The sequence below is a fragment of the Somniosus microcephalus genome, chromosome 10 (assembly GCF_052327205.1).
Source record: "Somniosus microcephalus isolate GS21.2 chromosome 10, FLI_Smic_1.0, whole genome shotgun sequence".
NCBI lineage: Eukaryota > Metazoa > Chordata > Chondrichthyes > Squaliformes > Somniosidae > Somniosus > Somniosus microcephalus.
The window spans coordinates 149,706,221-149,719,027 of NC_140996.1; the positions used below are offsets into that span (position 1 = coordinate 149,706,221).

The window sequence follows — 12,807 nt, forward strand, 5'->3', positions numbered from 1 at the left end:
GAAGTACAACTAGACCTCCATGTTCTGAAACAAGTTGATTAAAGCATGGCTTTATACTCAAATCAAGTGTGTAGTGAGTTTTATTGCGTCACCCTGTCCCTGCCTTCTCCCCATATCCCTTGATCCCTTTAGCCTTAAGAAATATATCTAACTCCTTCTTGAATATATTTAATGAATTGGCCTCTACTGCCTTCTGTGGTAGAGAATTCCACAGGTTCACCACTCTCTGGGTGAAGAAATTCCTCCTCATCTCTGTCCTAAATGGCTTACCCCTTATCCTTAGAATGTGACCCCTGGTTCTGGACTCCACGGCCATCGGGAACATCCTTCCTGCGTCTAGTCTGTCTAGTTCTGTTAGAATTTTATAAGTTTCAATGAGATCCCCTCTCATTCTTCTAAACTCCAGCAAGTATAAGCCCAATCGACCCAATCTCTCCTCATATGTCATCCCTGCCATCCCAGGTATCAGTCTGGTGAATCTTCGCTGCACTCCCTCCATGGCAAGAACATCCTTCCTCAGATAAGGCGGCCAAAACTGCACACAATAGTCAAGGTGTGGTCTCACCAAGGCCCTGTACAACTGCAGCAAGACATCCTTGCTCCTGTACTCGAACCCTCTCGCTATGAAGGTCAACGTAGCATTTGCCTTCTTAACCGCCTGCTGCACCTGCATGCTTACCTTCAGCGACTGGTGCACAAGGACACCCAGGTCTCATTGCACTTCCCCTTCTCCCAATCTATTGCCATTCAGATAATAATCTGCCTTCCTGTTTTTGCCACCAAAGTGGATAACCTCGCATTTATCCACATTATACTGCATCTGCCATGCCTCTGCCCAATCACCCAATCTGTCCAAATCATACTGGAGTTTCTCAGCATCCTCCTCACAGCACACACGCCCACCCAGCTTTGTGTCATCTGCATACTTGGAGATATTACATCTAGTTCCCTCATCCAGATCATTAATATATATTGTGAATTGCTGAGGTCCTATGACCGATCCCTGTGGTAACCCACTAGTCACTGCTTGCCACTCGGAAAAAGAGCCGTTTATTCCAACTCTTTGCTTCCTGTCTGCCAACCAGTTCTCTATCCAAGTCAGTACCTTGCCCCCAATCCCATGTGCCTTAACTTTACACGCTAATCTCTTATGCGGGACCTTATCGAAAGCGTTCTGAAAGTCCAAATACATCACATCCACTGGTTCTCCCTTATCTATTTTACCAGTTACATCCTCAAAAAATTCCAGTAGATTAGTCAAACACGATTTACCTTTTGTAAATCCATGTTGACTTTGTCCGATCCTGTCACTGTTTTCCAAGTGCTCTGCTATTACATCTTTTATAATGGACTCTATTATTTTCCCCACTACCGATGTCAGGCTTACCGGTTAATAATTCCCTGTTTTCTCTCTACCACCTTTTTTGAATAGTGGGGTAACATTAGCTACCCTCCAATCCATGGGAACTGTTCCAGAGTCTATTGAATTTTGGAAGATGACCAGCAATGCATCTACTATTTCTAGGGCCACTTCCTTGAGTACCCTAGGAGGTAGATTATCAGGCCCTGGAGATTTATTGGCCTTCTATCCCATCAATTTCCCTAACACCATTTCCCTACAAATACTGATTTATTTCAGTTCCTTCCTCTCATTAGACCCTATGTTCCCCGACATCTCTGGGAGGTTATTTGTGTCCTCCTTTGTGAAGACAGAACCAAAGTATGTATTTAATTGGTCTGCCATTTTTTTGTTCCCCATTATAAGTTCCCCTGATTCTGACTGCAAGGGACCTACGCTTGACTTCACCAATCTTTTTCTCTTCACATAGCTATAGAAGCTTTTACAGCCAGTTTTTATGTTCCCTGCAAGCTTATTCTCATACTGTATTTTCCCCCTCTTAATTAATCCCTTTGTCCTCCTTTGTTGAATCCTAAACTGCTCCCAATCCTCAGGTTTGCTGCTTTTTCTGGCCAATTTATATGTCCTCTCCTTGGATCTTATGCTATCCCTAATTTCCCTTGTTAGCCATGGTTGATTCTTTGTTTTATTTTTATGCCAAACAGGGATGAACAAATTCTGTATTCATCCATGCGATCTTTAAATGTTTGCCATTGCCTATCCACCATCAACCCTTTGAGTAACATTCCCGAATTAATCCTACCCAACTCGCGCCTCATACCATCAGAAGTGATATACACAGAAAACAAGAGGAGGCACAATGAAAAAAATAAAATAAATAAAAGACACTGTATGAGACACTGGGGGCTGAATTTTGCTGGCACTCAGAGGGCGGGTTCGGAGGTGGGTCTGCTGTCAAAATCTAAACGATTGACAGCGGGGCGGTATCCCGCACTGAAACCGCCTCCTTGTAAGTTTCCAAAGTGCCGGGTCTGTCTTTGCTTCACAGGCCCGACACCAAGCAGCGGGCCAGCCAATTAACATAATTAAGAGTGAGTTTAAAAGTATTTAAAAATAATTTTACCAGGTACTTACCATTTTTCTAACTTTTTCAGGAGGTTCCCATCGCTCAGGCATCACGTCAGGTAAGTGTGTCGGGTTCTCAATGACTCTCCATTGCTGTGAATAGGTGACAGCTGCAAAAGTGGTATAAAAGCTACCATTACACAGCTATTCACTTTCAAATGTTAGAAGCTTGAGCCTTCAAGAATTGGAAGACACTTTTGAGTTGTATTCAGTTTGGAAGTGTTTGGAGTAAATTCTCTATCCACTGTCACCTCCTTGGAGCAACCTCTTTCACCATTAACAGATCGCTTCTGTCATCTCAACTTCAGCTGCCATCTATTCCAGCAGCATCAGTGCCCTTCAAAAAATCTCACCTTGGTCCTCAGAATCCCTCCACGATCAGCCCCAACACCAACATCACCGGGCACACCAGCATCACCAGGCACACCAGTAGTACCAACAACAACAACAACAACCTTTCCTGCAATCACCTGATGCTGCACAGGACACAGGGCATCAGCACCCGAGCACATTGCTGCCCAGGATGCCAGGGATGGCCTCACCATTGGCAGATTTACTTCACTTGATGCTGTACATCCTGGTTGCCACATGATGCACTAGGTTGACACCATCCCACACCACCACCATAAAGCATCCCTACAATGCCCAAGCCATTCCTTTCACACTCATCACCATTGAGGGGGGTGTGGGACATTATGTCTTACCATTCACTGGAACTCACTAAGACACTTCCAAAGGTGGACACAAATCTGTCCAAGAAGGCAAAGTGTTGAAAATAAAGATTTCAATGTTTGACAGCACATTAACAGAAACTTTACATAAACATTGCATAAAACACCCATGTGCCTACTTTTGTGTGTTGTTAGTTGGTATGATTGGACAAGGATGAGGGTGAGTGTGAGGGGTGGCTAGTGAGATGGAGATGTGATAATGTAGATAGAGAGGGATGGGTAGAGGTGCAAGGTAAGTTGGTGTGAGTAAGGATGTGCAGAAGTAGGGTAGGGAAGGCAGAGTGATGGGGATGTGATGAATGGCACAGCAGGATGAGGTTGAGTATGGCTTCAGAGTAACGTTTTGTGATCTACTGAGATCATTGAAAGGTTTGCGCCACTGCAGCCTGGTCCTCCTGATGACATCCCTGCTTGTGCCCTCCTGTGCAACCAGGCTGCATTGGTGTCCTGGGGAGGTGCCTTCCGCCCACTGGAAGGGAAGAGGACCTCCCTGTGTGCTGTGACTCCCTCCATAAGCATATGAAGGGAGTCATGGGAGAGCCTGGGTTCAGCCGTGCCCCTCTGTGCAGTGATTGTCAGTGTTTGCAGCACCTCAATGCTGTAGAACACTGACAGCACAACTGTCAAAATGAATGTGAGCGTGGTCCCTTTAAGGAAACCGGCTCTTGACTTGTCATCAGATGACGTCATTAGACCCGCTTCCTTTTAATTGGCCGGGAACCTTGCAGCGCGGGCTTAACGAGCCCCATCACGGTAAAATCATTTCGGAGGCCGGGATCGACATAGCTGCAGGGTCGGGACCCACCATGGACGTCGCAAGCCAAGGACCTGCCGAGATTGGTAAAATCCAGTCCTGGAAGTGTGTGAAGGGTTAAAGAGAGATCGGTAAGCGGAATGGAAAGCATGAAATACTGACAAAGTGGAGCAAGCTCCAGAGGCCTAGAAGCCTGGTCGAAGAAGAAAATAGGTTAACACCACGGGTGCAGACTACCCCACCAGCACAATGTTCTAACGGAGGGTGGGGAAGATTCCAATACCTAACACCAACCCGCTCACCTCACCCATCCTTGGAAATGATAGTACACCTACCTGGAGTGGGACTTGAGCCTGTAACCTTTTGATTCAGAAGCAAGAGTGCTCCCAAATTAACTAAATTAGCACAGTTTATTGGGAGGCCATTGCGCTACAGGATCTCACCACATCATTATGTTTTAAACTGATCACTTGTATTACAGTAGACATTTGGAAATTATGCTATTTAATTGAGCCCCCTAATCGTTTGTGGGGAATACTGTGCCTACTGGTCCAGACCAAATCTTTAATGCTGAAAGACAGACACCTTATGCTGCATGTTTGAAAACTGTTGCTAATTATCTGGCAAAGGGGGCCCTCCCACGTGCTAAACAGTGGCATTTAATCCTTAATATCAATTACTTGTTGTTTCTTCTCAGCGTCCTCTTCACTCTAATTTCCAATTATCACATTCCAACCACCCAAATAGAATTAAGAATATGTAAAGACAACAGAAAACCTGGAGTTCCAAATTCCTTACAAAATAAAAGAGGATACGTGATTTTCTACTTCTAAAACTTATGTTCACTTGGCTAACAGATTAACACAAAATAAATTAGGCTGCTGTCTGTCTGTCTGCCTGCTTTCTTTTCTTTTTTTATTGTTGTTGTTAAATCAACCAATAAAACTAAAGCTATAAAACATTTTTTTTTTTTGAATGTGTAATGCTGCCACAGGAAACCGTAAATGTAAGGTGATAACTGTTGTTTTTTCCCTTTGGGAGCTACGTTACTAAAAAAAATCATACCTCACAGATATATCTTGTTACCTCAGCTCAGTGACTAGTTTTTCTGAAAAGGCAAGAAAGTTAGATAGAAAAGGAAAGCAAGCTGAAAAATGTACATGATAAACTATGTTTATTTTCATCCATTTTCCTTTTGTTACTTACTGTCATTTCACTTCTATAGTGTCACTACTTACAGCAGGAATGACGTTTCTAACCAGCAAACCTGACTATACTGGTAAACTAGACAAAATACACACAGCTATTTTGAAATGTTGTGGGCTAGAGGGGGGTTGTGTAGATCAAGATAAGTGTTCACGTAAAGGAAACAGACTTAGATGAACCTTTGTAACTGTCAGTGCTTCAAAGATGTCAAACTGTCAAAGATGGAAAAACAACAGAAAAGGTAAGTAATCTCCATAACTTGAAGATACTTAAAATCTGTAGATATCTGCTTAGTGATGATTCTTTAAATACAGAGGCCCACAGATATTTTTCATTGGTCACATTTAGCTGTCAGTTGTATCAAGTAATAAACTGAACAGTGCTGCTGTTGAATTTAGAAATGTGCTTAGTTCAATTAATTACTGTTACTTTTCTTGTTGGCAGAGCCATTTTAATAAAAGTCGCACTTTGGTAACACCAAGTTAAAGATTTAAAGGGGTACTGGCCTAGAAATTCAGTTGCGTTTGCGCCCAATTAGGGGCGAAAGAGTGGGTTGCGCCGGAAGTTGCGTTGCGCCCGAAATTAGGTGGGCCCTAACATCGGCGTTAGCCGGTAGCGCTGCGCCGGCACCGATGACGTCATCGGTGTGCGCAGTGCCCCGGTACCGCCCGAAACCATGCCGATCCCCATCTTCAGTAGCGGCCGCCTCTTCCGTGGCGGGCGCTAACAACATCGGGAGACCGGGTCCTTACTGCAGCCTTAGCGGCGCAAGTTAAGGTGGAGGTGCGGGGCGGCCGCTTTTTCGGCGGCCGCCTGCCCGCACCTCCTTCCCCAGCCTCCTCCACCCCCCCACCCCCGCGGCATTGCCGGCTGGTTTCCGTGGAGCCCGGCACTTCTCCGTTGTGCCGGGCTCTTTTGCCGGCACTTGCAATCGGGGCTCCGGCTGTTGCAGGCACCTCCCCCTTAAGAGAAGGGGGAGGCCTGCAGTACAGCAGCCTGCCGCACCGCATCGGGTGGCGCAGCGGGACCGGGAGCGCTGAAATTCACTTTCAGCGCCCCAAGTGGGGCGGACACACCCTGTACCAGCGCCCGGTTCCGCTTTGGGGCGCTGAAAGTGAATATGGGGCGGGCACAACTGGCTCCGCGGCGGGCGTAACATTTTCGGCGCAAACGTGCTGGCGGGACTATACCCAATTTCTAGGCCACTGTCTTTCTCAGGTAAAATTATTTGATTAATCTATTTTTGTTTAAATTAGCTATTGGAAATAGCATTTGAATGCATTGTTGAGTTACTTATATATGAAAGCATTGTACAAAACTGGTACATGCTCTTTCGGCTCTCCTCTCTTCCCACAAAAGAGGTTGCCAGATATATTTTATCATGATGACAATACCCCTTGAAATTAAAAGTTGCCATGAAGCTGATAATGTTGCCCTGGCCCAGTGATGCTGGGGCCTCAGCAAAGTGAGCGCTGGCCAAGCCTGTACCCCACAGAGGTGACTGTGCCCGATAATGTGAGTTGAGTTACCTGCGTTAGGCAGCTTACTGTACCTGGGAGCACCTTGGAAGTTTTGGCTGGAATATCAGGCACCAGGACTATGGGAAGGGCTGTGGGCTGCCCATAAAACACCACGGTTTTATTTTTAAGACAAAAACCCCTTTGAAGAATTATCCATCAAACAGACGAAGCGGCATAAATGCCGAGTGGTCCTGTTGCAAGGACAGTGCCACCCAGGTAAAAGTGTCATTTTGACATGTGGGGGATGAAATTGTTCTTCGGTGATTGCGCAAAATGAGTGATATCGAATTGGCAGCCGATTTTATACCCATGTGGCGACACGCCACCACTGGACATAATCCGCTCACGGCGGCACGGACAGTTTAAGCAGACGCCCCCAGCCGGGGGCCCTTTCCTCCAGTAACTTGTTTCCCGCAGGGACAGGCTGCCGGAAGCACTTCCTGTCTGGGGAGTATTTAAGTGGATGCGCGGGCTTTTCCAGTCCCTCTTTGTCATGAGGTTGAATAAAACAGTTGTGTTTTACTAGCTCTGTTCTCGACTCCCACGTTTGCTGCGGTATCTCAACACTGGTGACCCCGACGCTCAGGACGAATCCTAAGCTAGCATGGCGGATACAAACGCAGTCACGGTTAAACTACCGGACTTTTGGGAGAACCTGGCCAAAGCCTGGTTTGTTCAAGCTGAGTCCAGATTCAGGCTGAAACACATTACAGTCGACACCACAAAGTACGACTACCTCGTCTCCTCTCTCACCTATGCCACAGTCCCCAAGGTTTGGGCAGCGCTGCAGGATCCACCAGTGGAAGGCAAGTACGAACATCTGAAGGCTGCGCTCCTTAAAAAATTTCAAACGTCCTCTTACCAGCGCAACTGCCAACTCCTTGACCTCCCCGGCCTTGGTGACGCTTCACCCTCGGATCTGCTTTCCCACATGCTGTCCCTCTCGGACGACAAAAACACCGGCGCCCTTTTTCGCACGCTTTTCATTCGGCAGCTCCCCGCCAGCATCCGCCCGCTCATTGTGGAGTCTGGCTCCACGGACCTGAATGACATAGCCGAAAAGGCCGACCGGCTGCTCTCTGCGCAGTCCGCTCGCGACGTCGCGCCCGACCTCACGGCAACGACCACGCGGTCTTCCCGGCCCACTAGGCCCGACCGCCCTACCACTCCGGGTCACTGCTACTACCACACCCGTTTTGGCACTAGGGCCCAACGCTGCACGCCACCGTTCACTTTCAAACGCCCCCCCGCACCGGCCCCCGCGATGGCCGCGGGGCAAAAGGGGCCTCTACTGTACGTCACCGACGACAGAACCAACCGCCGATTTCTGTGCGACACAGGGGCCCAGCACAGCATCACCCCCGCCTCCGCCCTCGAAATCCAACGCGGCACACGGGGTATCACGCTGGCCGCAGCCAATGGCTCTGACATCAGCACATATGGCACCCGCATGGTCACGCTCGACCTCGCAGGCCGCCGCTACCGCTGGGAGTTCCTCACAGCCAAGGTCCTCTGCCCACTCATCGGCGCCGACTTCCTACGCGCCCACGGCCTCCTTGTCGACATTCCGAGGCACCGCCTCGTCGACATCAACACTATGGCCCCCATCCCCGGCGCATTCATTCCGGCCCGTTCGGCCGGCCTGACGACCTACTGCCTCGCCAGAGCCACGGACGACTACTCGGCACTCCTAGCCGAGTTTCCCGCCCTCACTAACCCGACCTTTTTGGCCAAGGCCGCCAAACATGGTGTGGAGCACTATATCCCCACCACCGGCCCCCCAGTTTCTGCCCACGCCCGCAGACTCAACCCGGCCAAGCTGGAAATTGCGCGGGCCGAGTTCACCACCATGGAACAACTCAGCATCACCCGCCGCTCCAGCAGCCCTTGGGCCTCGCCCCTCCACCTCGCCCCCAAGCCCGGCAGAGGCTGGCCCCCTTGCGGGGACTACCGCCGCTTCAACGACGCCACCACCCCCGACCGATACCTGGTGCCACACATCCAGGACTTCTCGGCCCGACTGGCCGGATGAACCATCTTTTCCAAGGTCGACCTGGTGCGCGGTTACCACCAAGTCCCCGTACACCCTGCGGACATCCCCAAAACGGCCGTCATCACCCCATTCGGCCTGTTCGAGTTCCTGAGGATGCCCTTCGGCCTCAAGAATGCAGCCCAGGCTTTCCAGCGCCTTATGGACTCAGTCCTCCGGGACCTGAACTTCCTATTCGTCTATCTAGACGACATTCTCGTGGCCAGCTCCTCCAAACAGGAACACCTCGAACACCTTCGCATCCTGTTCGGGCGCCTAGCCCAACACGGGCTCATCCTCAGCCCGGCGAAGTGTCAATTTGGCCTAACCAAGATCGATTTTCTCGGTCACCACATCACCCCTGCTGGGGCCGTCCCCCTGCCCAACAAGGTGCAGGCCGTCCAGCAATTCCCCCGCCCCAAAACCATCAAGGGCCTCCAGGAGTTCCTCGGGATGGTGAACTTCTACAACAGGTTCATCCCCAGAGCTGCAGCCCTCATGAAGCCCCTATACGACTCCCTCCGAGGTAAATCCGGCAAGATGGACGTAGCCTGGACCACTGACACATCAGCCGCCTTCGACGCCACCAAAAACGCGCTCGCCGACGCCACCCTGCTCGCGCACCCGAAGGCCGATGCCCGGGTCGTGCTCACCACCGACGCCTCCAACCACACGGTCAGAGCCGTGTTCGAGCAGTGGGTCAATGGAGCGTGGCAGTCACTTGCCTTCTACAGCCGCCAACTGCGCCCCCCGGAGGTCAAATACTCCACTTTCGACTGCGAGCTTCTCGCGCTCCACCTGTCGGTCCGCTATTTCAGGTTCCTCCTGGAAGGCCGCCCCTTCACCGTGTACGTGGACCACAAGCCGCTCACATACGCGATGGCCAAGCACACCGAACCCTGGTCCGCTAGGCAGCAACGCCAGCTCGCGGCCGTGTCCGAGTTTACTACGGACATCCATCACGTCTCCGGTAGAGACAATGTCGTCGCCGACTGCCTTTCCCATCCCGCCATCTGCGCGAATCACCTCGCGGTCGACTACGTGCAACTAGCAGCGGCCCAGCTCACGGACCCAGACCTCCTCTCGGCGGCTACCAGCCTGCCAGGGCTACGCCTAGTGAAGGTCGCGCACGGGCCCGAAGCCACGGCAGTCACTTGCGACGTCTCACTCGGCCAACCCAGGCCGGTCGTCCCTGCAACCTGGCGCCGCCGCATCTTCGACGCGCTACACGCGCTCTCCCATCCGGGTGCCCGCGCATCCGTCAAACTCCTCTCCCAGCGTTTCGTCTGGCGCGGCCTCAGCAAAGATGTTCGGACTTGGGCCACTTCCTGCCTCGCCTGCCAACGGGCTAAGGTACAGCTACACACAAAAGCACCCCTGGGAGACTTCGAGGTACCCAGCCGTCGCTTCGACCACGTACACGTCGACATCGTCGGTCCTCTGCCGCCATCACAAGGCCAAACTTATCTCCTCACGATGGTCGACCGCTACACACGCTGGCCTGAGGCAGTGCCGCTGCCCTCCACCACTACAGCCGACATCGCCAGGGTGTTCATTAACACCTGGGTCACAAGGTTCGGCGTACCAGTCGACATAACCTCCGACAGAGGCGCCCAGTTCACCTCCGAACTCTGGACGGCCACAGCACGCAACCTCGGGGTGACACTCCACCGAACCACGGCGTACCACCCGCAGGCCAATGGGCTGTGTGAACGCTTCCACAGGTCACTCAAGGCCTCACTCCGCGCCGGCCTGCAGGACAGTACCTGGACTGACCGCCTACCATGGGTGCTACTAGGCCTACGCACCGCGGTCAAGGAAGACCTCCAGTCCTCGGCAGCGGAGTTAGTCTACGGACAACCGCTGCGCGTCCCAGGCGAATTCCTTCTGGAGGCTACCACGCCTTGGTCAGCCGAACAACAGCGGCTCAACTCTTTCTCTTCCGCTCAGCAGTTCGCCCCACTTCCGGTCAACCGACACGGCGAACTCGCACCTCACGTCCCGCCAAATTTACAGCAGGCGCGCTTCGTCTTCGTGCGACACGACGCGCACCGCGGGCCCCTGCGACCCCTGTACGACGGACCGTACGAGGTACTACAAACCGGGGACAAGGTCTTCAAGCTGCGACTCGGCGACAGGATCGACACAGTCTCCATCGACCGGTTCAAACCAGCACACACAGAACCAGGGGAACAGGTCCCTGTGGCCCGGCCTCCAACTAGAGGCCGTCCCGCCAGCAAGCCAGCACAGCCGGCGGCGAACCGCCCGGCCCCACCAACTAGACCGGCAACCACTCAGAGCCGCTGCGGCAGAACCATCAGACCACCGTCACGACTCGTCCACTCCTCCTAAGCGGATTCTGGGGGGAGCTCTGTGGCGACACGCCACCACTGGACACAATCCGCTCACGGCGGCACGGACAGTTTAAGCAGATGCCCCCAGCTGGGGGCCCTTTCCTCCAGCAACTTGTTTCCCGCAGGGACAGGCTGTCGGGAGCACTTCCTGTCTGGGGAGTATTTAAGTGGATGCGCGGGCTTTTCCAGTCCCTCTTTGCCATGAGGTTGAATAAAGCAGTTGTGTTTTACTAGCTCTGGTCTCGACTCCCACATTTGCCGCGGTATCTCAACACCCCACCCAATTCTCTTTTCCAGTGAAGTGAAGTGAAATTCCTGTCTTTGCTAACTTTAGTGAAGAAGTAAATCCACAGAAAAAAACCCCAGAAACAAATAATCAGATAAAAAAATATGATATAACTGAAAGCAACCTCATGGACAAGTGTCTATGGCCTAGAAATTCGGTGGGGTTAGCGCCCAATTAGAGGCATTAGAGGGCCTTGCGCCAGAATTATAGCTGGTAACGAAATTGCGTTGGGCCCTACCATCGGCGTTAGCCGGTAGCGCTGCGCCGGCACCGATGACGTCATCGGTGTGCGCAGCGTCCCGGTTGCCGTGGTAACCCGGCCCCAAGCCCAAATTCAGTTGCGGCCGCCTCGCCCGTGGCAGCCGCAACCAACGATTGTTGAAAGGGATGTTACACTCCTTTGCGCCGGCGCATAAAGGTGGAGCGGCGGCCGGCCGCTTTCCCGGCGGCCGCCTGCCCGCACCTCCCTCCCCGGACTCCTCCACCACCCCCCCGCGGCACTGATGTGTGTGGCCCGCGAGCCCGGCTCTTCCCCGAGGTGCCGGGCTCATTTGTTGGGCGAATCGACCGGCCAGCGGTCGGCTGCAGGCAGCTCCTCCTTAACAGAAGGAGGAGGCCTGCAGTACCCCAGCCTGCCGCACCGCCTCGGGTGCCGCAGCGGGGGATTAGCGCCTCAAAACTGCACTGAACGCCCATAGTGAGGCGCAAAAACCCTCCATTAGCGCCCGCCGCCGTCTGGGCCCGGGGCAACCGAATTTTCGTTGGGCGCAGCGGCATTAACGCCGGCGCAAAATTTCGGGCGCTAAAGCCCAGGCGGACCCACAACCGAATTTCTAGGCCTATAAATTCAAAGGATTCATTGTCACACTCCTTTAAGAGATGCATCTGCAGGTGTCTCAGTATCCATTAAAAAATACTCTGGCATGGAGCTTACTTTCCTGTGACCTATTTGATGAGTCACTCTAAATTTGCAGAGATTTCTAAAATTTCCACAGTCACTTGGTTATTACTACAACTAACAGTTCACTGCAAGGTTTGAATGGTTTGGCAATCATTAATTGGGAAAATGTTTTATCGTTTACACTTTAACTGCCTGTTGGGTTAGTTCCAAGTGTACCCGAACCTTGGTGAGATCTGCCTCACCATTTGTATGAACCTGACTGTTTTTATGCAAGCAGTAATCAAATAAAAAACCTGTATTGAGATGTGATAGTGCGTTCCTGGTGTTTGATTCACTTGTTTCCACTTGAGTCCAAAACTAAAGGTCATAAATATAAAGATAGTCACTAATAAATCCAATAGAAAATTCAGGAGACACTTCTTTACTCAGAGTAGTTAGAATGTGGAACACGCTGCCGCAAAGAGTAGTTGAGGCAAGTAGCATAGATGCATTTAAGGGGCAGCTGGATAAGTACATAAGGGAGAAAGGAATAGAAGGATAT

At 51.6% G+C, this 12,807-nt stretch overlaps 1 protein-coding gene across 1 annotated transcript in view; it reads left to right on the forward strand.

Annotated features, from left to right (window-relative positions):
- The first annotated feature begins 5,265 nt into the window (after nt 1-5,265).
- Nucleotides 5,266-12,807, forward strand: part of LOC147111756 (interleukin-18 receptor accessory protein-like) — an 89,072-nt gene continuing 81,530 nt past the window's right edge. The window contains exon 1 of the mRNA XM_085998959.1: nt 5,266-5,417. Coding sequence (XP_085855085.1) covers nt 5,350-5,417 — 68 coding nt within the window. The 5' untranslated portion in view covers nt 5,266-5,349. The remainder of the gene's footprint in view (nt 5,418-12,807) is intronic.